General features: G+C 44.4%; 1 protein-coding gene across 2 annotated transcripts in view; it reads right to left on the reverse strand.

The window, feature by feature from the left end:
- Positions 1 to 786: 786 nt before the first annotated feature.
- Positions 787 to 25,777, reverse strand: part of IGF1R (insulin like growth factor 1 receptor) — a 164,921-nt gene continuing 139,930 nt past the window's right edge. The window contains exons 11-21 of one of the 2 annotated variants that reach the window (XM_066559160.1): positions 21,923 to 22,209; positions 20,375 to 20,511; positions 19,917 to 20,076; positions 18,809 to 18,911; positions 17,392 to 17,462; positions 15,873 to 16,102; positions 15,509 to 15,619; positions 14,720 to 14,879; positions 12,471 to 12,600; positions 8,716 to 8,850; positions 787 to 2,680 (exon numbers count right to left, since the gene is read on the reverse strand). In XM_066559160.1, coding sequence (XP_066415257.1) covers positions 2,314 to 2,680; positions 8,716 to 8,850; positions 12,471 to 12,600; positions 14,720 to 14,879; positions 15,509 to 15,619; positions 15,873 to 16,102; positions 17,392 to 17,462; positions 18,809 to 18,911; positions 19,917 to 20,076; positions 20,375 to 20,511; positions 21,923 to 22,209 — 1,891 coding nt within the window. In that variant the 3' untranslated portion in view covers positions 787 to 2,313. Of the gene's footprint in view, positions 2,681 to 8,715; positions 8,851 to 12,470; positions 12,601 to 14,719; positions 14,880 to 15,508; positions 15,620 to 15,872; positions 16,103 to 17,391; positions 17,463 to 18,808; positions 18,915 to 19,916; positions 20,077 to 20,374; positions 20,512 to 21,922; positions 22,210 to 25,777 lie in introns of both variants that reach the window. The other variant, XM_066559161.1, reaches the window with a different exon arrangement.

Here is a 25,777-nt window from a genome sequence, read left to right on the forward strand (position 1 = left end):
CAGGTTTCCATAGCTGCCAACACTTCACTGTTTGCCAGCCAAGCTGCCGGCCCCAGCTCCGAGCTTCCCACCAGCCCCACGGGAAGGGCACAGGGGCTTCCCTGTGGTTGGGGGTGGTTTTCTTCACCAGGGCTGGGAAGGGCAGCCCAGGTGCCCTCCATGAGGGCTTCCCTGCACGAGAGTTTCCCCATCAGGAAGGTGAAGAGCTGGGGTTGGCTGGAGCCAGGTGATTGATGGCCACCATAGGAATGCCTGGCACTGCCAGCTGCACCTGGCACAGCTCTTGTTCACAGGGTGGAAGGGTTAAAAGAATCTTTTTAAGGATCAGTGACCCAAAAGCCTGGTGTCTGCTGTTGTACCCAACTAATAATTTAAAAAGAATACATGTGTGTGTGTGTGTGTGTGTCTGTGTGGGGATGGGCGGGTGGATGTGTGAACAAGCGGGGAGGGCAGGAGGGGTAGGACCCTTGTACAACAATGAATATAAACACTGAACAAGGATGTACTAAATAGTTAACCTTTTGTTTCTGACCTGAGTTTGTATCACGCCTTGCACTGTAAGAGACTCCGTGCTGTCTGGGCAGAGGTTAGTGGGAAGGAAGGAAAACTGGGGCTTAAAAACACCACACCACAGCACTGCCAGAGTGTTCCTGTGCGGGGTGTCCCTTCTTTCTCCTTGTCCCCCTCCAAAGCCCCGTAGCCCACACAGCCAAGATGTTGTAAAACAACTAATGGGAAGGAAAATAAAATTTTAAAAAAATTTAAAAAAAAAAAAAAAAGGAGGAAATGTATTTATAAAAAGGCATTAAACAGTTCATGGCAAATCATATGAAAGGTATCAGTTACTGGGAAGGAGGAAGTAAAAGTTACACACTATAGTACAAAGCATAAGAAAATTTGTTGAAGTGGAAGGGAAGGGGAGGAGGGCAGACCTGAAGGTTTTCATAGATTAAATCCACAAAGATAAAGAACAAAAAAATAGCAGCTTTTTTCTGTACAGACATATAGATGAGTATCTGAACCGTAAGAAAGTTATAAAAGTGACACAAAAGACAATGTGTATGCAAATGATCCATGGTCTAACATAGAACTGCAAGACCCTTCGAGAAGTCTTAATAGTAAAGAGTAAAGGTCAACAAAGCATCATATACTTGAATCCGGTTACTGCTTTTTTTTGTCTTCTCCAATTTATGTTTCTAGGTGTTTTTTCCTTGCAAGCCTGGGAAGGAAGGCAGGCTGCAACGATGGAGATCTCGGCCGCTCATTCTCAGCTTTTTCGTAACTCATTTTTGGCGGGCAGTTGACTTTTTTGTACGAAATGCACGTGTTTGTTTAGCTCACCACTGCCAGTTTTGTCCAGAATTCACTGGGATGGGGACAGGGGTGGAGGGAGGGCTGGTTCTTTACCCCATCCCTTTTATCTTCTCCATCACAAGAAAAGAAAAATAAAAATCACATTTTGTCCAGTTTTGAAAGAAGATCTAGACAATTTGACTTTTTTTAAATTATTTTTTTTAAATACCAGTGCATGACTGAATAGAACATATTGGTCAGGATCTGTTTTGAACAGAGCAATTGATTACTGTGCTCCTTCCATGACTACAAAAAAAACAAAAAAGAAAGCAAAACAACAAACGAAAACAAAAAACAAAGAGTTCATTTTTTTGGCAAAATTTGGCAGCGTTGAAAATGGTAACAGCCTTGGACGAATGATGGCCCTTTTTTATTCTTTTACATGTTCCTAAAAAGATTAAAGAGCAACATTAAAAATCCAGTCTTTTTTAGTTTAGGGTTTTTTTGTGTGTGGTTTTTTTTTTGTTTGTTTGTGGTTTTTTGTTTGTGGTTTTTTTTATAAAGACCTACAGTGTTAGGCAGGTGCTTGCAGGGGTACCGGGAACCACCTGGCCTGCAATATCTTTGATCTGATAAAAGTGCTGTACGGTTGAACTTGCACGCAGATATGTTTCCCATTATGAAGCAAAAAGAGAGACAGAAAGAAAGAGAAAGAAGAGAGGAGAGAGAGAGACATCAGATCTCAAGTTTTCTGTTGCTATTAAGTGTTAACATTTAAGAGTTTTAAAAGGCCAACTGTGTGCCCCATGACTGGAGTCCTTGACTGAAACAAACATCTGCTTGCATATTGAAAAAAAAAGAAAAAGACGGTAACTTGTTTACTGAAAAAAGGGTTCTCCCAAGTGCAGCTATGGCAGTTCTGAAGATCCACTGAGGTACAGTAGGCTTTTGAATATATTGTGATTTTCTTTCTTTCTTCCCCCAATGCCTGTGTTTGTGTGTGTTTTGTTCCTGCGAGGATCAGCAGGCCGAGGACTGGGGCAGCGGCAGGGCGCGCTCGTTCTTGCGGCCGCCGTTCATGTGCGCGTACGGCTGCCTCTCCTCGAAGCTGGCCCGCAGCACCACCACGCCGGGGCCGTTCTCGGCCTTGTGTCCTGAGTGCTTGTCAGTGGGTTGCAGGGTGGAGGAGGGGTCTAAAGGAATGCTCTCCATGTTCTCAGTCTCCAGGTCAAGCTCCTCTGTGTCCGGAGGCTTGTTCTCTTCACTGTAGAAGAAGGAGACCTCTTTGAAGGCTGGGTCCAGCTCATCTTTGATGCTACCGATGATTTCCAGGAAGGAGGGTCTCATTTTGGGGTTGTACTGCCAGCACATGCGCATCAGTTCGAACCTGGGCAGGGAACACACAGGAGAGACATTTACTGAGGGCTTCAGAGCCATGACTGGGTCAGACCACGCATTTTAGAGAATCATTCCATCCCCAGGGAAGCCAAAGCGACAGAACTTCCACAGGCCGAGATCCCCAGGGTTGTGGGCTCAACACCCATAACCAGCCATTTGCTTAAGAGTTGGACTTGATGATCCTGGTGGGTCCCCTGCAGCTCACAATATGCTGTCAATCTCTGTGACATTTCCACCTTCCCTCTCATCACCCATTTACTCCCACACCTCCTACCTCACCTTTCCTGCTCCCTCCCACACACCTGCCCATACCTTGTGTCTCATGGGCACCTGACATCCAGAACCATTGCATACTTTTATTCCGACTTGGTGTTTCTCTTTTTCCTCTAAATTACCCTGTGCTCACTCAAACATAAACTACATGATTGCACCTCTTGGAGTATCTTTTTCAAACAACTCATCCCACCCCATCAATACTGACTTGGAAAAAAATTAAAATATGAAATACACACAAGGTAAAGCACCGCCTTTTACCCCCGAAAGAAGAAAATTACATTAAAATTAATTGTAATCCCCAGTGGACATTTGCCAATCTCAAAGACATTCTCTAATCTTTTTATTTTAAAATTAGGTTGTTTTCATTTACGGCCAGGGATGCATTAATATTTTACAGAGTGTGAGATCATCTGTTTAAGCACATCCATGATTAGATCTGTACAATGTCCCATGCTGGCAAAACAAAACCACAAAATGAAACTGTAATACAGACATAATGAAAACAGCATTTTCATGACACAGCAAAATTGGATATTCCCAGGAGATCGCCCTGAGCTTTAAACATAACACAAGAAAGGATTTCACCGTCTGTGAAGGTGGAATAGGGATGTCTTCTGTTAACACAGCACAGTAATAGGACAAATTTAAATAAGAAAAGGAAGATTAGCATTAATTCTTCGAGCCAACCCTCTGTGTACACAGTGCTCAGAGGAACATGCTGTGTGGAGGAAGTCACTGCTGGCCAAAACTACTACTCTGTGCTAGAGTAAGAATGGATCTAAAAATAAAATAAAGCCAAGAAAGATCTCTCAGTTAAGGTGAGTCTCTGACTCACCTGCCAGCACTGGGACCTGCAGCCCCAGACAGACCCCCTTGGCTTGCTGGGGTTTATTTCTCACCTCTGCCAGCATTCCCTTAAGTCAGGTCACCTGAACTTTTAGCTTCAATTCTAGAGAACAACACCACCATATTTCCAACTTCCACAGATTTTCAGGGCTCAAATGAGCAACTCTATTTGAACTCTTCATTAGCTCTCACTGCCTTGTGCCCTCAGTTGACCAGATCTCTGCATTAGTGTGGAAAAATTTTGTTTTTAAATTAAATAGACAAAACCAAACAAACAAATTCACTCTCTTTTTGTAACAAACCTAAGTTCATCCCAGACTAATGTCCCTGCTCTAGAACAACATTTCCAACAGGACTGACACTGAGCTGGAGAAGCATGGGCTCTGCAGCCCATGGTGGGTCTGGAGAGAGTTCAGGAGCCCTGGCCTGAAACAAAACCCCAGCCCAGAAACTCGGGAAATTGGGAAATACTGCTGCACCTCCACTGTGCTCTCAGCTGACGTGAACCAGCAGAGAGGGCAAGTGGCTGTGTTTGGGCTGCAAACACTGCTGAGTGCTCCAACCAAACCCAAAGCAATCTTCACTGAAGTGCATCTAAAGTGCCCAATATCCCTGCCAGAGCTCCACTGGCAGCGCTCCGCATGAACAAACGTCAGCCACCTGAGAATGGCCTTGTGACACCCAACTGGAGCTGGCAAAACCAGTCTGTGCTGGGAGAACTCCCCGGGTACTCAATGCTGCATTGTAACCGCACGTAGACACGTAAACACTGCCCAGCTCCTGCTTGTTTTTGAGTCTGAAAAGCCTTTCAGAGCAAAAGCCGAGCCAGACCATAAAACTGCACCGTACCCTCACCCACAAGGGTGAGGAAAGCTTGAGACATAAATATATAAAATCCATTTCTGTTACTTCATTGCTGTTTCCCTTCCAGCTGACTGCTGTGTCCCTGAATAGAAGCTTGGCTGGGGCCAGGAACTCTGGATATTCGCTGGCGCTGCGCCCCGAGGCCTAAGGGCAATGCTAAGGAGATACCACAAGCAGCGGAGTAATGCATGTGACATCAGCACAAACAAGGACATGTGATGTTTCTTTTAAGCCATTCCAGATTTAAAAACCCTACGGAGTTCCCATAAAAGGATTTTTTTTCCTTTTTAACTCTGTGTGTTCGCAGACCTTGTTTACATTATCTTAAACAAAATAAAAACCTTTCCAATAGACAATGGAGGAATTTACAGGCTGTTAATACAACCTGAGCAGATTTATAAAGTACGTTCCTGACTGGTTGCAAGTGAGCTCCAGGGAGCTGGAGGCACCACCATGGGTTAGAGGAATAGCCAGCATTCCTCTATGCATCTTTTGCTCAAGGAACTGAGGAGAAACTGAGCTCTGTTTTGTACCAAGACAATAAAAAAAACAAAACAAAACAAAAAACCCAACAAAAACAGAAAATGGAAAGTTCCTAGAGAAGCTGCATTCCATTTGTGCTTTGCAATACACTTGATTTGGTGGGGAAAAGCAAAAGGATCTCTCCTCCCCTGCTGGTGCCTGTGCTGCCAGTGCCTCTGCAGAGCAGACCCCGGGTTCTGAGCAGGAACAAAGGGAAATCAGCACTGCGTAAATAGTCTACAATGCATGTGGGGGAAGCAATCCTGCTTCAAAAACAGAGTGGAATTCCAGCCTCCACAACTTTTAAAAGCCCCATGGGAACACACTGTCTGAGAGCTTCAGCTGTACCAAAGCTTGGTGCCACGCAGCCGTCACCTGATGAGCAGTGCCATAACAATGGGAGGACATAAAAACATCACTGAGTGCACAGGAAGAGGAGAAAAACAGCAAAGCTTCTCCTGGCACTGTCTTACTGAACCATCTGTCTTATTGCATGGTTCTGTCTGCAGAGCCACGCGAGCTATGCCAAGAGGGTGTAGCATAAACACAACTGAGGCTTGTTTCACCCTGTACAACAGTAAAGAGCCTCCAGAAATACCCTCCCCTTTGTGCTTTGCCCTTTTCACAGGGATTCACCACCTCCCAGCCCCAGGACAACCCCCTGTAAAATCCCCCTTTGCCCTGCACAGCCACACTGTAGAACAGAACCTCTCCAGCTCCACCAAAAAGCCACTGAGTGCCAGAGTCAGGGGAGCACAGGCACAAGCATGACCAGGGATGGAGACCCTGACAAGCACGACCAGGATGGAGACCCAAAGGGTCCCAGCCTGCCTGCACCCTGCAGAATTCATGGGGGGAACACGAGGTCCTGAGGGCAGCTCCTGCTGCGTGGCTGGAGGGTGCAGGGCTGTGTCACCATCACATCACCTGCATGGCTAAAACAGCAGATTTGGGGACAGCAAGGGTCTTCTCTCTGTTCTCATCTACACTTCCCCACAGCAGTTACCTCCCCCACCTGTTCTGGAGGTTTCTCTCTGTCAGCACACTCCCCTCTCTCCACAGACAGCCCCACTGATGTTCTGACCAGAATTTCAGTTGCTTCCAAGCCAAATTAATTTAAAGAACAAAGTTCCTGTGCTTTTGTAGGTACCCTGTGAGACACAGGAGCACAGAGCTCCCCTTCTTCACCTGCTTCCAGGCAGCACCAAGCCCAAGTGACCTCTCTGCAGCCAGGCTCTGCTTTTGGGACATTCTTGAGTTAATATCAGGAGTCAATACTAAAGTTTCACAGACCAGTCTCCACCAGCAAGAATTTGTGCTGCCTACAAAGTACCTCCCACTAGCACAGACATGCCAAGAAACCTGCCTTCAAACACAATCTTCTAGCCATCTCCACAAAAGGGATCCCTTGATTTACAAAGGGTTTCATAAAGCACTGGAGAAAGCAGTGGCCTGGGATGCAGAGTAAGATCCATGTGCAATTTCAGGGCTCTCAGACACAGTTAGGAACACGCTCCTGCCCATGTCCTCATCTTCCTGTGGGTCCCCAGCTGAGGAGGAGGTTATGGGCCCTGGAGAGGAACCAGAGCAGGTCTGGTCCTGCCAGCAGTGTCTGGTGAGGGCTGGGAGCAGTGGGGAGGTCACTGCGGGTGGCACAGCATTGCCACAGCTTCCTGGGCAGGGAAGAAGTGAAAACATGCAAAGAATAAAGCATCACAGGAACATAAGAGGCTTTTGATTGCCAAGTGCATGTGCAGGGAACAAAGGTGAAGGTTACTCCTGGAGCTCTCTCCTGTTATTCCTACAAATGCCTACTTGAATTTTACCAGATTTGGGTGTCTGTACTAAAAGACAAAACAAGCTGAAAGGGAGCAAAAGCAAGTCACAATAAGGTCATGCTTTTTTTTTCCTCCCCTTTTTACATTTGGGATAAAGCCAAGATGTTTTATACTCAACTTTATCACTAGAAAAAAAGCAAACCAAAAAAATCACCAGCAATGTGGATGTGCCTTAGGTCTGAGTTCAGCCTCATTCCTTTTTCTGACAGAGCAAAGCAGCACAATACAAAGGCAGATTTTTTTTATTCAGCACCTCTGCACTGTCAGGCTGAACCCTGCTGGGCAGAACCAGCCTCTGAGCAGCTTCTCCAAGAGGAGCAGCACAAGAAAGGCCTCAGCTCTTATGCAGCAGTGCAAAGATTTGCTCTGCCAGACTTTAACCAAGCTCTCCCAGCTCACAAGCAGGACCCTCAAAGGGGATTCATCCAGCAGCAACAGCCCTGGAGCAGAGGAGATTCCCTGAGGAGGGGGAAGAAGGAGAACTGGGTGGGCTGCAGCAGAGAGAACTTCTGGCCTGACTCCCCTCCCACCCTGCTCATACCACACACACCCAGCTTAGCAGGGAATTTCTAATGCTGGATGTCTCTCCAGTGAGGCTGTTCCACTGCAGAGGTGCTTTCTCCTGTGAACCCAGGGAGATGAACCCGTCACATCCCTGTCCTTCCCAGTCGTGCCCACCCCATTACACAGCTCTGACTCTGTTAAACAATGTCCAGTCAATCCGACTGCCAGGAATTCTCCTCAGCATCTCCAAAGGGAAGGAATGTGAAACCAAGGAATCACATGGCAGCTACACCTCCCCCTGCATATACCACCCACCCCCCTCAAACAACAAAACAACACTGCCTGTCATCTGAAACCACAGCCAGGCTCCAGCCAAAAAAGCTATTTTCCTAAGAATCCCAAGCAGCTGAGGCCCTTAAGTGATTGTATCCCTTCTGGGGGCCTCCAACAAATTTCAATAACTGCAAGAGGCAGTATTTCCTTCCCAAAAGTCAGTTTGGGAAGTATATCAAAGCAATAAAGTCTGAACAACTGAAACTGCTGTACACAAAGGCCAGCAGAAGTATTTCAGCAATGTAAAGCTAAAAACTGAAGCTGCTGCACTGCACACCCTCTGCTGCTGTGAGGCTTTGGGTCGATCTTGGGGCAGGGAGAGGTTTTTCTGTGGAAAACCTCACCCTGTGCTTGCAGGGAAGGAAACTGTTAGCAGGGAGGATTGGTTTATCTCAACGGGACAAGTGCTGTGACTGAAACAGCAGATTCAATCCAGCTTCAGACACACTGATTTATCTGTATGCTGAACTAAAAAGTTGAATTCCAGTGTTTACACGCATTTCAGCTTGTCCCTTGCTCTCTGCTCTATGCTCAACAGAATTACTTTAAGCAGAAGAGATATGATATAGGCATGGAGCCTCCTGATGTAGCAAATGTCACTTATCAAGCGACATTTTTATTAAGCCTAATTTTAAGTTTTATTCAGTAGCACAAAGCTTGGATTTTGTTTGCTTATTAGAGGAGATAGCCCAAGGTGTGATTCTGGCCACAAGCAAAGTTGTTTTCTGGAATGCCTGGATTGACAGAGACCGATCAGCCCCCCCTGTGGTAGCTGGCAAGGGCAGACCCTGCAGGGCTCAGGAGGCACAGGCTGTGCCTGCAGGGCAGGGGTGGCACTTACAGCATGTCAGGACAATTGTCTGGCTTTTCCAGCAGCCCCCCTTCCATGACGAAGCGCAGCACCTGCTCGTTGGTCATGCCCTGGTACGGCTGCTCCGCCAGCGTCGCGATCTCCCACAGCACCACTCCGAAGGACCTGCAGGGAACAGCACAGCTTTAGGCTCCCAGCCATCTTCACAAGGTGTAATTCTTACAAGATGCTGAGTGCTGGGTGTCCATGGGTGTTTTCTTTTAACAAAAAATTCCAGTTCCTCGAAAAACACGAGCCTGTGGTGACCGTCACAACCCCTCCCTCCAGAGACTGCTGACTTCAAACACCTCCACTCTAGTGAGAAAAGGGCTCAGGTGAGAAAAACTCAGTTACCCCTTTGTGACATGCATGTAACTGTGCTCTTGAAACACAGCTTCCAGCTCCTTCCAGATAACTACAAAGGACAGCAGAAGTGAAAAAAAGCAGTTTGTCTAATAATAGGAATTGATTACTGGCAAAGGAAGATAAGCATAGTTATGTAATTGGGTAGTTTGGACGTAAGTATTGACACTTTCTAAAAATACCTCCATTTAAAATTAGATTATTGAGCAGACACAGCTCCAATTGTCTGCCCTGCACTGAAGAGTCATCTACTTTAGGAGCTGCTGGGCAAAGAAGGAAAATCTCGATGCTGTCTGACTTGTGTGGTAAAATGCTGAGTCAAGCTGAGTGAAAAACACACAGTTCCACTGGGGGGGAGTTATGAAAACAGGAGTCCAGTGCCATTAGCTGGTTATGGCCCTGTGGTTTTATCTTTCAGATATCCCTGGGATCTAAACTGGTTTGCATCTGGAGCCAGAAGTCACAAACTCCCTTGCAATTGTTTTCCTTTTAGGGGAGGGAGGGACAGGGGGTCAACTCAACATTTGGGCGCCTTTGAAGCTTCTTTGATCACCGCAGGGATAACGAGGACAAGTCTTGCACACCTACTCGTCAGATTATCCTAACAAATAAACTCAGATTGCTCCTTCCAGGCAACTACCAGCCTTGAGAGAATGCAAGATGCTGAGGATTTATTTATAGAAATCCACCCTCACCCTGAACAGTATTACATTAATTTTAAAATGTCCTCCTTCCCTAACTACAACAAAACCAGCCCTGTCTAATTACCTCATTCTTCAGCCTGAAAAGCATTAAAAGAATGAGTTGCTAAAATAAAGCTCCACCCTTCAAACCTCCAGACACTCTTCCTTCCTGCAGTTGCCATTTCACCTTACAGCTTATAAATCCTGGACTCCAACTACTCAACAGGGTTTTGTCTTTTTGACATCTTGGCTCCTAGAACTGATCTCGAAGAACATGGAGCTACATGTCACAATATCTGCCCAGAAAGGCAGGAAAAACAATCTCAACCTTTTGTTTATTGTTTGATGCAAATAAATGGCCCCTAAAACAGCCAAGCTCCACAGTTTACACTAAGCAACTTCAAATCTGAACCAATAAAAGGATTCAGGGAATTTTTCCTGGCATGAAGAGACCTCCAATGTATAGTGCCTGGTGTAAAAGTCACTGAGAAGGAATGATCCTTTTAGCCATAAGCAGATCAAGTAAATAGACAGTATTTCATGACAGTGTTAAGTCAAGTTCCACTACATTTGGAATTTAGATTGAAATTTCTCTGTAGCTGTGGATACATGTTCTAAACAAACAGCAAATTTCTCACACTGAGCCTGTTTTTCTGTGCCTCCAGACAAGTAGACCCCTGTGAACCAAATTTCAGAGTAAATCACTTCCAACAATTAAGATGCCAAACCATCCCAAGGAGAAACTCTCTGAAATACCCACGAGTACTGTGAGCCTCCTCTCCATAAAACCATTTTTTTCCTCTCTATGCTTACAAGTAAAAATCTGTCAAGATTTTACTGCTCCTCCTCTTCAGCTTTCCAATCCTGTAATCAGCAAACTCCTTTCCAGGCCAGGATATTCACTCAGATTGTCCCACTGATCAAGTGCAACACCGTTTGCACAATCCTGCTTTGGACTGAGCAACCAACAAATGCCAAATCATGGAATCCCAGGATGGCTTGAGCTGGAAGGGAACTTTAATCCCATCTTGTTCCACCCCCTGCCATGGTCAGGGACAACTTCCCCTGTCCCAGGCTGCTCCAAGCCCCATCCAACCTGGCCTTGCACACTTCCTGAGATGGAGCAGCCACAGCTCCTCTGGGCACCCCATGCCAGGGCCTCACCATCCTCACAGGGAAGAAATTCTTCCCAAAATTCAATCTAAACCTCCTCTCTTCCTTCTTAGGGAAGCACTCATGTAACTTCCTGCAACAACTACAGCACTAATTTACATCTGACACCTTAGTTAGCGTCACCTGGGGTTTTTTTGTTTGGAATTTGAGTTCTATTTAATAAAGAATAACATCACTTAAGAGTCCCAGGCTAAAAGGAAGCACGTGTGGAACACACATGGGACATCCCCAATGCTCACCCTGAGCTGCTGCTGAACCCTTTGGAGGCAATGGCTGGACCTGAAAATTCCTGTTGTGTGGTTGGAACAGGCAGCTCTGCCAGCTCCTCACTCCAGGCTGGGTCAGTTCTGCATCTGGGGATTTTCTAGTGATAGAATCCAAATTTCTGTCTGCTTTGTGAAGCCATTACAAGTCCCAAAATTCTTTTACTGGGGGGACTGCCAAAAGCATGCCTGCACTGTTCAAACAGATAAATGGCTGATACAGGGCTTCCCTTCAACTCAATGTGGCTGTTTTCATCTGCTTCCAAGTCTGAGGGTTAGTGGAATCAAAAGTAAGTTACTAGCCATATGTAAAATAAAATTTAAGCATCATTCTGGTGCTTTGCTTTTTCACTTTAATTCCTCTTAGGAACTTTTTGTTCAGAGCTGGTGCTGTGAACTACAGACCACTGACTCCAAACTCCTCAAGCTGCTCACGGAAAATGCAGTTTACTCCTAAAACACCATTCCTACTGACTTCTAGACATTTGGAGGCAATCAGCTGCCAATTCTGTAACAGATCAGCAGTAAAAACATCTTGTTAGGAAGGCAGAGAAACCATAAAAGACAGAGGAGAGGTTTTGCCAGTACACAACCATCTTCTGCCAAGTACTCTCTACCTATCTCCAAAAGCTGGGGGGTGTGTGGGGAATTGTTCCAGGGGATTACTTCTCCTAAGTACACGCCTCTATTAATAACTGCACAGATACAGCAAGCATGCAGTGTGCTTTGAAAGAAAACCCTATTTCTGCATCTTGCAGTATATAAACCAAGCAAACAAAGCTCCAAATGGAGAGGGATATGCACAAGGGAGAACTCCCCAAAAAAGCCTGCGAGTGTACACAACCCATCTGGGGGAAAGTGATGTTATTTACACAGAAGGTTTTGATGGAAAAGCAGGTCAGCACTAGGAACCTTTCTATATTCTTGGCAACTTTTAATGCTTTTCTTGAAGGAGGACAATTTAAAAAATGACAACTTGCTCTTCCAGGTGAAGGTAATGTTTTTCACTGCACAACTGATTTTACAACTAACAGCAGGAAACATGCTGCCACCTCCAGTTCTGGAAATCCATTTAATTCTGCTCTCCCTGAGAGCAAAATTCAACCTCATGCATGAGTTCTTGCTGAAAAACAAACTCACGGAACAAGAGATTTACCTCTGAATGGACAGGAGAAGCAGTACACTTAGTTAAGTCTACTAAAACAAGAAGAGAGGCTAGAAAGGAGGAAGTTAAAGCAGCTTTTCAGAGCCCCTGTTTTGTTACCAGACGTCGGAGTGCGTTGTGAAGACTCCATCCTTCAGCGACTCCGGGGACATCCAGCGGACAGGCAGCAAACCCTTCCCTCCCTTCCGGTAATAATCTGTCTCGTAGATGTCTCTCGTCATGCCAAAATCTACAAGGTAGAAATACTCTGGGTTTGGGTGAGAAAATGAGGAACATCTCCCCTTCCTACAAGGCAGAGAATCACACTTGGCTGTGAGGAATCTGCGCTGTGCTCCCACGACACTTCAGCTGCTGCCTCAGGGCTGGTGACCTTCCCTCCCAACACCAACAGACTGTGCCACTGGCTTCGGGGGTGACAACTCTGAATGGTTTAAATATAGGAATGTGAAAAATTACAGCATTTATGCTCAAGCTTTGCAGTAAGATGAGTCTTCTGAAGGTCACATAATTCACTAATTGTTCGCCAAATTCAGAGATTTTCGGGTTTTTTAAGGAGCTTCTTTAGTACTTATAACCACTGTGTTTAATTAAACAATCTCACATCCTGAAGGAAATACTTCTCTTGGTTTTCTTTTTCCTATTTCCAAAGGTAATGCGCAGTTTCTGTACAATATTCCATTTCAAGTGCTACAGAGGATTATACCGTTCATTTGTGATTAACACACCCAAATATTAAAGACATACTTCTAGTTTATATGTATGCTCAGCTGTAAATTCATAAGCATTTGCAAGACTTGGATCTAAAGATGTTCATCCCCCTAACTGTAACTCAGATTTATTCCGGTGTTTTTTCCCTACAATCAGTCTGAGACAGAATTGCTGGGTCTCACACTTGCCTATTGAATCCAGTTACTGCGTTCTCAAAAAGTTAATAAATTAGAGGTCATCAGTCCTCTGACTGATATTAAATGCTGTCTGATGACACACAGGGCAAAATCCATTTTACCACCACAGACCTCTAATTGCCCCTTTCCCCCCCCACCCCAGGAAACGTGCACAGAACTCCCCCAGGTCTCTCAGTTATCACCAGTCTGTGGTGAGTGACCAAGCAGGGGTACCAGGGTGATTATGACTAAAAAGCCCATCTGTGTAGCTCTTCCATCACTCCCACACACCAGGGTGACTTTATCCCAGCTGAATGGAAGATTTTTGCAAAATGTAATGCAAATAAGAAACAGACATGCAGTGAGCACAGGGTAGTGTGGCATAAAGCTCTTCCTCTGAGATCTGAACAGTCTGAGTTGGTGTGTTCCAGCCAAGATGCTCCTAAACTGTTTCAGCATGAGGGGATTTTCAATGCTGCTACATAAACAAGAGCAGTGCAGCACATTTACAAAGTGCTTTTGGGGTAACCATGAACACATTAAAGGGAAGAAGTGCACCATATCTTCAGTTTACAGAATTGTGAAACAAGCTGATGGGGGCAGAAGGAGAAAACTGCAATGGGAAGGATTTAGGCTGACTTCCCACGAACCTGCAGAAAATACACAAAATCCCCAAAAGATCTTATTTCCTAATTAACTGACTCAAAATGAAATCATTTTTTCTTTCTCCCAAATGACAGGATTACTTACACAAATTATCAAAATAGCTGAGTTAAGCTCTGAGAAAAAGAATTAGTTTCCTACAGCAGAAGGCTGTTGCTATACATGTTATTTTAATATGCACAACTCAAAAACAGCCAACAGCTTAAAATCACTCTCTCTGGAGAGCAGACTGAAAAAACTCATCTGACACTATTTTGGAGGGATGGTGAAAGGAAAAAAAAAATTGGTGATCTAACAGCAGAGCAGAAGAAAAGCCATTCAGCTGTCTGGGAAGCAGAACTCCAGTTTAGACTGGAAAGCACCCAGCTGAAGTCATTCCACTTCCAACTCAGATACGATTTTAAATAATCCTCAAATTCTCATTCTTGAATCAATAAACAGGAGGTAGAATTATTTTTGTGCATTGTCAGAGACATGAACGACACACCAGTGGTAACTACACCATCCACCCAGATGTCTGCAGTACCTGAACCTAAACCACTGCCTCTTTTTAAACCCACATGCTGAACTGTTGGCTCACTGGAACATCAGCAAGCAGAGGTATTCCAGAGGTTTCAACTCAGTGTTAACTGCTCACAGGTCTTAAATCACAGTAATCTTCACAAGGAACATATTTCATTCTGCAGATATTTCAACTAGAGCTCAGCTAAAAAAACAGTAACAAAAAGCAATATAAAAAGCTTTCTGAGACTGATTTTCCAGGATCACTGTATGAGCTGTGCCAGGGTCAGGAGAGCCCACCTCCAATTTTGACTGTGAAGTCCTCGGCCACCATGCAGTTCCTGGCAGCCAGGTCCCTGTGCACGAACTTGTTGGCGTTGAGGTAGGCCATGCCGTCGGCGATCTCGCCCGCCATCTGGATCATCTTCTTCAGCGTCGGCGGCGCCTGCCCGGGGTTGTTCTGAGCAGCACAAGGTCAAACAGTTAACACACCACAGCCACTCTCCTGTGCACACCCTGGCTTCGTGTTCTGCTCCTTTAATTTATCCACACTGGAATTTCTAGATCAAGGGCAAAAGCTGCTGAGCTCATTTTCTACACAGGCTGCTGTGATTTCAGTGGCGAGTGACCTGTGTGTCATCTTTATCCTTCAGACTCTGCATCATATGAGGCAATTGTAGCTGTTAGACTGATGGCCTATGCATGAGAGTTTGCACAGGAGCTAAGATAACAGATATCTACTTTCCAGCAGGGGCAATGGGCAGGACACACAACATGAAACAATTATCCTAACATGTGTTCTTAAATCAGCCAATTTCTGTAACATCTTGATGGGAAAGTAGATCAGACAAGAGACCTAATGCAAATCTGGAAAAGAGGGCATGGTGGCACAAGAAGGGACCTATTCCATGTGGCACCCTGGGCAGCCTCATGAAAGAGCTGTTGGAGATCACACAACAGCTCATGTTTTGTCCTTAGACTGAAGGAGAAGGGCAGGAAAGGCTAATTGCCTGCTGCTTCCAACGTGAGGCTGTCTTGTTCAAGATGATTCAAACTGAAGAAATAAACAGCCAGCCACTCATGACTCACCTCTGTGTCTGGCCTCAATGATCTCAGGTAACTTTTGAGGTCCCCACGTGTCATCAGCTCCATGATAACCAGTGTAGGCTGGCCCTGAGAAACAACACCAAGCAGCCGAACCTGGCAGAGGAAAAACAAATGTTCAGCACAAGTATACAGGTACAGCTAATTATCATTTATTCATGGTGATATGTAGCCCTGTGGGAAACGTCTGATTGTAGATTTGGTTCCATTCTCTGACTGGGGTTTCATGACAATATCACAAAGCTGAGCAGAGTTGAAGCTAAAATCCCAAATTCAGTCCCAGAACAGCCTCGTGTCAATGAGCCCCAGAGCTGGTGAATCACAGCCTGGTCACATCTCCAGGACTCACCACATGGTGACAGTTGAACTCCTTCATCACCGAGGCCTCGTTCAGGAACTCGATCCTCTCGCGCATGCTCGCGGACTCGTTGACCGTCTTGATGGCCACCCTGGTCTCTGGCTCGTCCTTCACCACTCCCTTGGCTATTCCCTCATACACCATTCCAAAGGAGCCTTGCCCCAGCTCCCGACACATGGTGATCTTCTCCCGGGGCACCTCCCACTCGTCAGGAACGTACACTGGGGGAGAGAGAACAGCCCTGATGTTCCACAGTGCTGGGATCCCTGCCTGCTCCATGACAGCAACTGCCCCAACAGCTCTGGGGCTCAAACCCCACACAGAATGCTGAGACCTTGCACCATGTGTGCAAACAGGCCCCTGGGCTGTCCCACACAGAGGCAGGGGGATGGTGCCACACAAATAAATCTGAAAGAAAGGGGGGCTTGAAGCAGCCTCACTATGGTACTGACATACTGAGATAGAAATAAGGAACCTCAAAGCCAAAACCAGGGTGGGAAGAGGCTCAAATCAATGCTTTAGGTTAAATCTTTTCTTGGAATCCTTGCTCTCCTAATTCTCCCAGACAGCATCAAACAGACTTGATCATCTGTATCAGTTTAGTGTCTGCTGTATTCTCTATTAACACTGAGTTTATGGCTAGAGGGAAGCAAACTCTGATCCAGCAGTTCTTTGCATGGCACTATTCTGATCCCTTGCACACACCATTGCACCAGCAAAGGCAGAACTTGCTGCTGCTGCTGCAGCTCTTTGATCTGAGGCAGAAAAGAGCTCTCAGAAGGTGACTGCCAGGAGGCAGGACTGCCTCAGGCAAGAAGACATCCAAGTACTCACTAATGCCGCTGCCTATCAGTCACCCAAGGAGGGGACAGTTGTGTCACATGCTCTGCATGGGTGAAATGACAGGATGAAAACAGAGGATTATAGCATGAACAGTGACAGACCTTTAACCCTAATGGTGTTGCTACAAAAAATAACAGTAAAATAGTCTGCTGCCACTCTGGGTAAACCATTACTCTCCTAGGGGAGCTTTGGGAAGTACTATTCCAGCAGGAATTCTACAACAGCAGCACCAAACTAAACCATAAACAGGAAAACTGAGGCCTCAAGGACATTTGTCTGATGCTGTGATTTCTTCAAGTAGTGAGTTTGTTTCAATAGGGCAAAACAGAGCTTAAAAGGGCAAACATGAATGAAAGACCACAAATTCATTCATTCTTCCTTCATTCCAGTGAAAACATCACTGGATGAGTAGATGTTAATCTGAAAGTGAAACTACTGAATCTGAATTTGCCTCAAGTGGATAAAACTCCAGGAAAACAATTCAAAAACTCCTCAGTTTCAACCGACAAGTGGCATTTATGTATCAGCAATTGTGGATTCCAGAGCTGTCCTAATAAAATAGGAAAAGTGGCTTTAGAGCACATCTTTTAGGGTTTCATACCTTTCAAAGTCAGACACCAACAGAACACAGGACAGTAAAAGCATCTCAAGTTAATGTCACACTCACCATCTGAGGCACTGAAGTACTCAGGGTTCACAGAAGCATAAAGTACTCCATTGCCCAGTCTGTCACTGTTCCTGTAGAAATATTGGGGTTTATTTCTTTTATCTTTAAATCTGAGTATATTTCAGACCATCTCTTGTACAGTTTTTCTACTGCTTGCTCAACCACAGAATATTCTTTACTGAACATGGAGTTTTTCAGACAAAGGGACAAACAGATCTTATCTACCTCACATAATCAATGGGAACACAGTCCAGAATAGCTTGTCAGGAGTTCTGGAGTCTTCTCTATACCACATCAGCACCAGGAAAACGTAAACACAAGGTACTTCTAGCTTTCTTTTAAGAAAATCAATATTTTTATACAACCAGGAGATCTGTGGCTGAGAATGCAGCTTACCATCATCAGCTCTGCTGTGGGAGTGAAGTTTTTTAGCAAAAGACAAAAGTGGGGGATTCCATTCAACTATTTCCTAAGTGTTTCTAGTATTTTATTTTAAAACCACACAATGCCACACCTCCCAGCTTTACAGGGGTGATTTTCAGAATAAGACATGAAATAAATGCACTTTGAGAGCTTTTGCAGGAGACAGGCTCACAGAGAAAATATTTTTGTGTTAGAACATCAGTTTAAACAAGGAAAAATTATCAGGAATTTCACTTAGGAGAGCCTAAGGAAGGCAAAGCAGATATTCTAATCACCAGAGACAAAGCCCTCTCTGGAGAGCTTGAGCAGAACTGGTATCACTGTCTGCAGTGCTACCAATGAATTAGAGCTGGAACTCATGGGATACTCAATGAGCATAATTAATGTGAAAGTAATAAAAAACATCCACAGCTAGAAAGTTGCAAGACTGAACATTTGTACTGCTATTAAGTTCTCGTTATGTATTTCAATGAGATAAAAAAAAAAAATCACTAGTCACAAAAAACAAACTGAGGGAAACAAATTACCAGAACAGTCCCAGTGACAGCTCTTGGCCAGAATATAATTTTTTAAGTGGATGTAAGACTTTAAAAAACCCTCTAGAATTTGAAAAAAATCAGATTATCCTGAATGGAACTGAGGCAGAAAAGAGCTCTCAGATGCTCTTTTCATGATTTATATTGACCCATATTTCAGTCAAATATTCTGATTATACAGATCCAGTGTGTGCCACCAGTGCCTCACTGATATGTTCCTCACAGCCCTCCTCTTCCCAGTCAAACATGTCACTGCAATAAAAACCCTTTTCATATCTCCAGATGCTGCTAACTCTAAACCACCTCCTTTTCCATCCCAACAAGGCAGAATCTATCCCAGCCTCTCAACTCCTCTGAATGGCATTTCTCTTTTTAATCTCTAACTCACTCCACAGGCACAGATTTGAAAATAAACAATTTCCCTCCTGCAGGTTTAAGCACCAGCACATGGAACTCACCTCTTTTTGTTAAAGACATAGAGCATTATCAGCAATCCCCCAAGGATGAGCAGCAGAGCAATAGGGAGCACAATTACCAAGTGCAGGAAGTTTCCATAGTTTGCTGCTGCAACCAACAAGAAAACAATTGTATCAGGGTTTCTATAAAACCTCTGTTAACAAAGAAACATTCAATACCCACTCAGTGCATTTCCATACAGGGAAGAAATCAAAGTTCTCATTTTCTTGTCTGATGTGGAAAAATGCACTCGGAAACCCTCCCTGACTGCAGATGAGTGAAACAAGAAAGCAGACACTGAAAGGCATTAATTTTGTACAGAACAGTGTCTGTCTGGGCTTTGTTTTCACAAGTTATGCTTAAAGGACTTGCATTCCTCAGTGAACAATATCCAATTGTTCACTTGCACATTCACCTTTTTTTCCACCTTTTGTTCACCTTGCAGCTGCTCCTGTTCAGAATATACATGCACTGCTCTTTACTTCAAATTGTTCAAAGTTCAGCAACCAGAAAACCAAAAAAGGGATAAAAAGGTGGAGTTGCAGTTTTCTGGGGATATATCAGCTCTACAGCTAAACACAGAATGTCTTAAAGAGGGTCTCTCTGTGGTCACGTTCTTCCAAAATATAAATTACTCCTGTTGTCAGGGCCAACATCACCCTTTCATCAGGACACCTTTTTTATCAAATGTCACTCAGAGCAGGTCAACCTGCCAGCCAAAAATCTACACAAATGATTTGTTTCTCCAATTATTTTGCAATTTTAAGCAGGTTTGCCTTGTTGCCACAGGTTTTGTACACGGCAGCTCCCTGTTGTTATAGCTAACATCACATTCCCAACATAGCTGCACAGCCCAGGAAGCCACAGCAGGGTGTTCTCCACCCCCACAGACACCCAAAGCTGCAAGGAAAGGACCACACCTCACATAACCCTCCTGGCTGTCAACACTTGCCAAAAAAATGGACCAGAGAAGAGTTCCCAAAGAGCCATCAGCAAGTCAGAGAAGTGTTCAGAGGCAAGAGGCTCAGATACCCAGTCACATCAACATCAGGAATTATTAAAAAGACAATAAACCCCCAATTTGACACAGACTATAAATATTTGTCTTACATTTGGGCTGCACATAGAAAGAGATGGGCTCAGTCCAGGAGCCATTCCCAGCTAAGGAAGTGGCCTGAACTCTGGCAGAATAGTTTCCAGGGTTCAAGTGAGTTAGTTTAGCTCCTCCAAGCTTCTTGTATTCCTGTCTGGAAACACATTCACGCTTCTCCTAGAAGGAAAAAGCAATTTACACCTGTTATTATCTTCACATTCTGGAGAAGACAATATAGCTGCAGGATAAGCTCATTTTTATAACTAAAAACCCCACCTGATCAGTTTTACTTCAAACACCATAAGAAGATATGTGGAACTTAAGAACTCAAAGGAAATGAAGGAAAGACATGGTGGCAGGTGCTGGGTGTCTGAAATCACAATTTCTGTTTGTGCAGCACTGCACAAAAGCATGCTAATAAAGATCCTTTTTGTGTATAAATTACGAGTTATGAGCGGTAATGACAAATCCTCACCTCGCCATGCTGCCCATATTTGATTTCATACATCAGGATCAGCCCATTTGGATTTGCAGGCTCCAACCACTTCAGGTAGACAGTGTTTTCCTCTTTTGCTTCCCATGATACTGTTCCTGGAATGTTATCTGCTCCCTCTGTAAAATATTTACAGGTGATGTGACAACAACACCTATGACTGAAACAGGAACTTCAGCAAGAGTGGAAGAAAATGGAAAGTTCAGAATATTCTTCAGGTGCAGAAGCTCTGCAGCAGGAGCCATTCAAATCCAGGGAACAAAACTCCATTGGCCAAAGGCCTGCTGGAGATTAGCTCAGTCTGAACTACTGGTTCCCAGAAAATCAGTGCAGAGCATATACAGCTCCACCAGGCACGGGCCATGTGTGCCAAAAAACCCCTGGTTATTAGCACCTGATTCTTCCTTCCCAACTCTCCCCAGCACCAAAACAGTGCAGGGATCTATTCCCACCAAATGGCTGCAAACAGCTGTAAACACACAACATGTGCCCCACTGACAGCCTTTTCCTAAAACAGTCATAGGAAATCCATCCCTGTTTAAAACAGTCTCAGCAGCAATTCAGGAACTGGTTTATCCCTATTTAGTTCCTAATAATTTTACATGACTTATTAAAAACTTAACAGGACTGTGATGTGTGTTTCAGTCTGGACTGAAAAGATACCACCTTCTCAAAGATATCAGAATAAAAGAGTATTGTTTAGCCTTTAATTTTCAGAGCATGTGTTAAAAATCTGAGAACACTTCTTTCCTTTTCCCTGATCTCACAGATTTCCTTATTGCCTTGAAATAAGCAATACTTTTTGGTTTTTTTTACTGACACAGCTGGATCTGGATTATGATAGCCTTTCCTTCCAGAAACAAAACAAAATTGCTACCATTCTGCATCCAATATCCCCAGACATCTGCTGGAGTCAGAAGCTCGTTGCTGGATGCATATGAGCTTACACTAAAATCATCTCTATTCTTCTCAGAAGTACAATCTGCAGAAGTCCCAACGACGAGTACAGCATTCAATGCTTCCTATTTGAAGTAGTCTAGAGGCCAGGGATTGGGCACAAAGAAACACAGTATTCCTCCTGTTCCCAGGCTGGACAAATGCATGGTCATACTGTGACAGAAGAAACATTTGGCAAACATTCCCACCAGCAAAACTCCAACATCTGCAAACAGTTCCGAGTGAACACAGCAAAACCAAACATTAGCAGAGAAACGTTGCTGTGGCTCTATTCAGCACACAGGGAGCTGAGGAACAAAACCTTTCAGCCCACCATGTCTGGGGGTCTCACTTCTATTGCTGGGAAACAGAATCTCTCCTAATTATCCTGGCAGTCAACTTCTCCCTTTCTCCAGCTCCCCAGCAGAGACTCAAGCACATCACTCAGTGCACACAACATGCCAGTCAAGGACACAAAATAAAAAAATCTTTGCAGCACCAATTTATCCTACTGCATGGAATTTTTTTACTGTACCCCAATGTAATTCTAGCTGGTAGAGCTTGTCCCCCTGAGCTTGATCTCCGTGAGCATACCTGAGGGCATCGTTCTGGCAAACACGAAGTTGGACGCGCTGCAGCCGAGCGTGTCGGCCTCGTGGTTGCAGCTGTGGATATCGATGCGGTAAAGAGTGAAAGGCTGCAGATGGGAGATCACAGTTCTCTCCTTGCCATCCACCTTGGTCTCAAAGAAGGGATATTCCACCTCGCTCTCCTCTGTGTCGGAGGCATTGGTGAAGTGCTCGGTCCCGGTCGCGTTCCTGCTCCGTGTGGCCAAGGTGGCGTTGGCGATTCGGAACACGTCCCTCCGCTTCCGGTCGGGCCTGAGGGGCAGACACAGGTACAGAAAAGGGCTCTTTAGAGAAAATCCACTTCTTCTCCAGAAAATCCACTTTCTTCTCCAGAAAACCGTGCCAAACACCCCAGCGAAACAGGCAACAGCTAATAAAAAAGCTAAATAAAGGAAACCGCAAAACAAGAGGAAAACTTTGTCTAAATCGGAACCGGTCACGTGTCAGCACATCTCATTTCTCTCTCTTTTGGTCAGGAACCAACCAAATCTCTGAAGCTCACACTGCACCCCAAGATCAATGTGCAAACTTCTGACCTCACACAATAAACCAAGCAGCAAAGAACAGCTTCACCGTTACTCAACAAACATCCTGGATTAGTGGTTCATGACAGCGATGCTGACGCTTGAAATAAAAATCAGATGCTAAAGGTTGAAAAGGTTAGGGGGGGAAAAATTGTTTTGAAGTTTGCTGGATTAGCAAAGGAAGCTGAGCCTACTGAGAGTTAGCTTTGCAGTTGTGATGAAATTAGAATGTATTGCACTGAGAGGAGAAACATTGGAAGGCAGCTGAAGGCCATGAAGGTTCACCACCACTCAGGTGGTCATCTGTGTATCTCTGCTTCTCTCACCCAAACAAAAGCTCTGCAAAGGAACAATCCTCCTATGTAAGAAAATTCAGCACTAATATTGTGTGGAGGCAAAAGTTCAATGAGCAGCTTTGCCTTACAGGTATCTGGGTGAAATTTAAGCAGAGTTAAGAAGTTGAGGATTTACAGCCACACCATTGCTTTCTCAAGCCCAGGGAACTGCTGTAGTGGACAGCCCCAAGTGACAGGACAAGGATCAAGACACTCTGAGAACCACATGGATCAGGTAACCAACACCCTGCGGCCATACACTGGAGCTGTCCCTTGGTCCTGCCCCAGATCTGAGGCTGTTCTGTACAGGAGCACCAACTACACAGGGCAGTCTGGCTTTACTGCTCCTGCCCCTTTGTCTCCAAGGGCTGCAGGAATGCTCATGCCTGGAAAGCTACACCCCAGGGGAGGTAAAGGAAAAAGGCAGAAGAGTCACACTACAAAACCAATCTGGGCTTGAATCCTATCCTGAAATCACTTCACCAGTGCCCATGGAACACCTGGCCACTGAAAGAGGTACCAAGGGCATGAGGTCCAACAGCTCTACCAGAGAGCAAATTACAAACCAGGCAAATGAGGCCTCCCTCGAACACACAACAGGAGGAAAGATGACTCAACAGGAGAACTTAATTCACTGTCAAATATATCATCTGAGTACATGCAGCCACAGAGCAGCATGCTGCAGAGAGAGCCAAGAACAGCCTCACTCAGTTTTGAAACCTTCTGGCAGAGGCTGGATGAATTTTTTCTTTAAGAGCTCAATACAAAAATTTCCAAAATCCCTTTACTACGTAGTGAGTAGTCATTTTGACACTCTAACCACCATGTAAAGCCACATCACAGAAATAAACACAGACAAGAAAGAATTTCCTAAGTTAGCAACAAATTGTTTAAGCAACACACAAGTGAATATCTTGTCAGTTAAGGCAATTTCATAGGACAGAAGCATTTGTGCCTTGTCTTCACTGGTATCTATGGAAGTTACTAAACCTATTCACCCTGCTTACAATGTGTATTGATTTACTGCTTTAGCTCAGTGGAAAGCACAAACTTCTCATCAGTAAGTAGTTGGATGCCTAACCCTGAACTGATGAACATTTGCACAGATTCTGTGGTTAAAGCAGTGAAAATAAAAAGTTCATTTTTAATCAACCACAAAAGCATATGCCAATGCAAGAACCCAAAAGGCCTGACTTTTCACTGCTTTTATGGGATGCATGGAGCTTCAAATCTTTGGTGGTAGCTGGGAGTGGAGGGGAGTACAGCCCTACCTTGTCTTTGGAGAAAAAGATAAAGGAACACAAAACTTGTTGGTGAAAATTACAGTGGTGTCAGGAAGGGAAAAGAGCTGCAGGATAACCACAAGGCAAAAGTAATTAAAACATCATGAGATTTGACCTCAGTGCTTTTTGGTCAAGCAGCTTCCTGCATTCATGAAATGCAGAGATAAAGGCAAAAAACAAGCATCCAAGGAAGTAAGGAAAAGTCTAGAGATAAAAACTTGAAAAATCATTTATTCTATTAAGGGAGAAGAAGGAAAAGAAATGCAAGACAAAAATTAAAAATAACACTAAAAATTCAATCAAACCAAAAATATTTAAAAAAACTTGGGCTATTTAACAGCAAAGCTCACTCTTTCTGTAGTTCATGGCAATCTTAATGTTTTACTGCTCAGACTACACACAGAGCCTGTCCCATCCTGCTCAGTAGAGAAACAAAAACCTTGAAGAAACTCATTCTCCTCTGGCAGTCAGTGTCTCTTCAAGACTAAGCAGAGTCCTGTTTGAAATCCACCATGGCACTAACACACATGGGGTCATCCAGAAGTTACACAGTAGATTAGATCAGACTTCTTAAACAATCTTCAGTCAAATACTTTCATGCTGTATTACATACTGCAACTCTTTCATAATAACCTGGACACAGGTAGAACGCTGGAAACAAGTACTACTATTGAGGCTTGCACTAACACATTAATTAACTTCTCCCTTGGGAAAGAGAGAAAAAAAATACATCAAGTAACAAGCTGCTTAGATTTGTCCCATGGAGATGTCTCACCAGCTCATAAACTTTAATTTCCCTGACATACAGTCTCTCAAAAGTTGCTTGGCTATGCAGCTATTGCTGAGCATTGTCCCTCATCTGCTCCTGCTGTTACAAAACACCCTAATGGCAGTAATTTAAGAGAAAAAGACAAGCTTTCAGGAAATTCTCTGTGAACTGATCAGTTTATTTGTTACTGAGTTCAAGGTTCTATGAGTTTTCTTGGAGAGGGGCAGGACTGCAAGAAAATTTGGGAGAAGACAACACATTCTGAATTACAAATGTTTGGGGAAATAGAAAAACTTGCTTTTCAACAGACTTTCAAGTAGTTTAGACTTGACACATGGCTTTCAAAACTCCTCACTGTGCTATTTCATGAAGTCCAAAATCAGATCTTGTGATTTCCCACGGCTCAGCATTTCCATCATGATCAGACACGGAGGATGTAACTTCCCTGATCTTGGCTGCTGCTTCTCATCATCACTCCACAAAATGCTCAGTGTGACCCAAACACAGCTCAGCTAAGATACTTCACACCTCCCAAGGGAGGCAGTATTTAGCTCCTCATTCTTTGGATAAAGCTAGGAAGCATTGCAAATATCAAAGTCTCAACCCCAACAAGTCAATCCAACACATCCTTGAATAAAAGTCCAAAAAATCACAATGGAGAATGATGTGAACCAGCATCAATGAGCAGCAATGCCACACTCTTGTCAAACACAGGATTTGACCATGGACTTTCCCTGCCAGGAGGGACAATGAGACAAGGTGCACCACTGAGATCTAACAGTGTATTAAAGACTGCAACACAACAGCTGTGCACTGTGTGCCCTGCCCCAGCATCCAATCACCTTCAGTAACAACACCTTACCTGAAAGATAAATTGGAAACTCAAGGATCAAAATCACCAATTAATTC

Source organism: Molothrus aeneus, chromosome 13 (assembly GCF_037042795.1).
Source record: "Molothrus aeneus isolate 106 chromosome 13, BPBGC_Maene_1.0, whole genome shotgun sequence".
NCBI lineage: Eukaryota > Metazoa > Chordata > Aves > Passeriformes > Icteridae > Molothrus > Molothrus aeneus.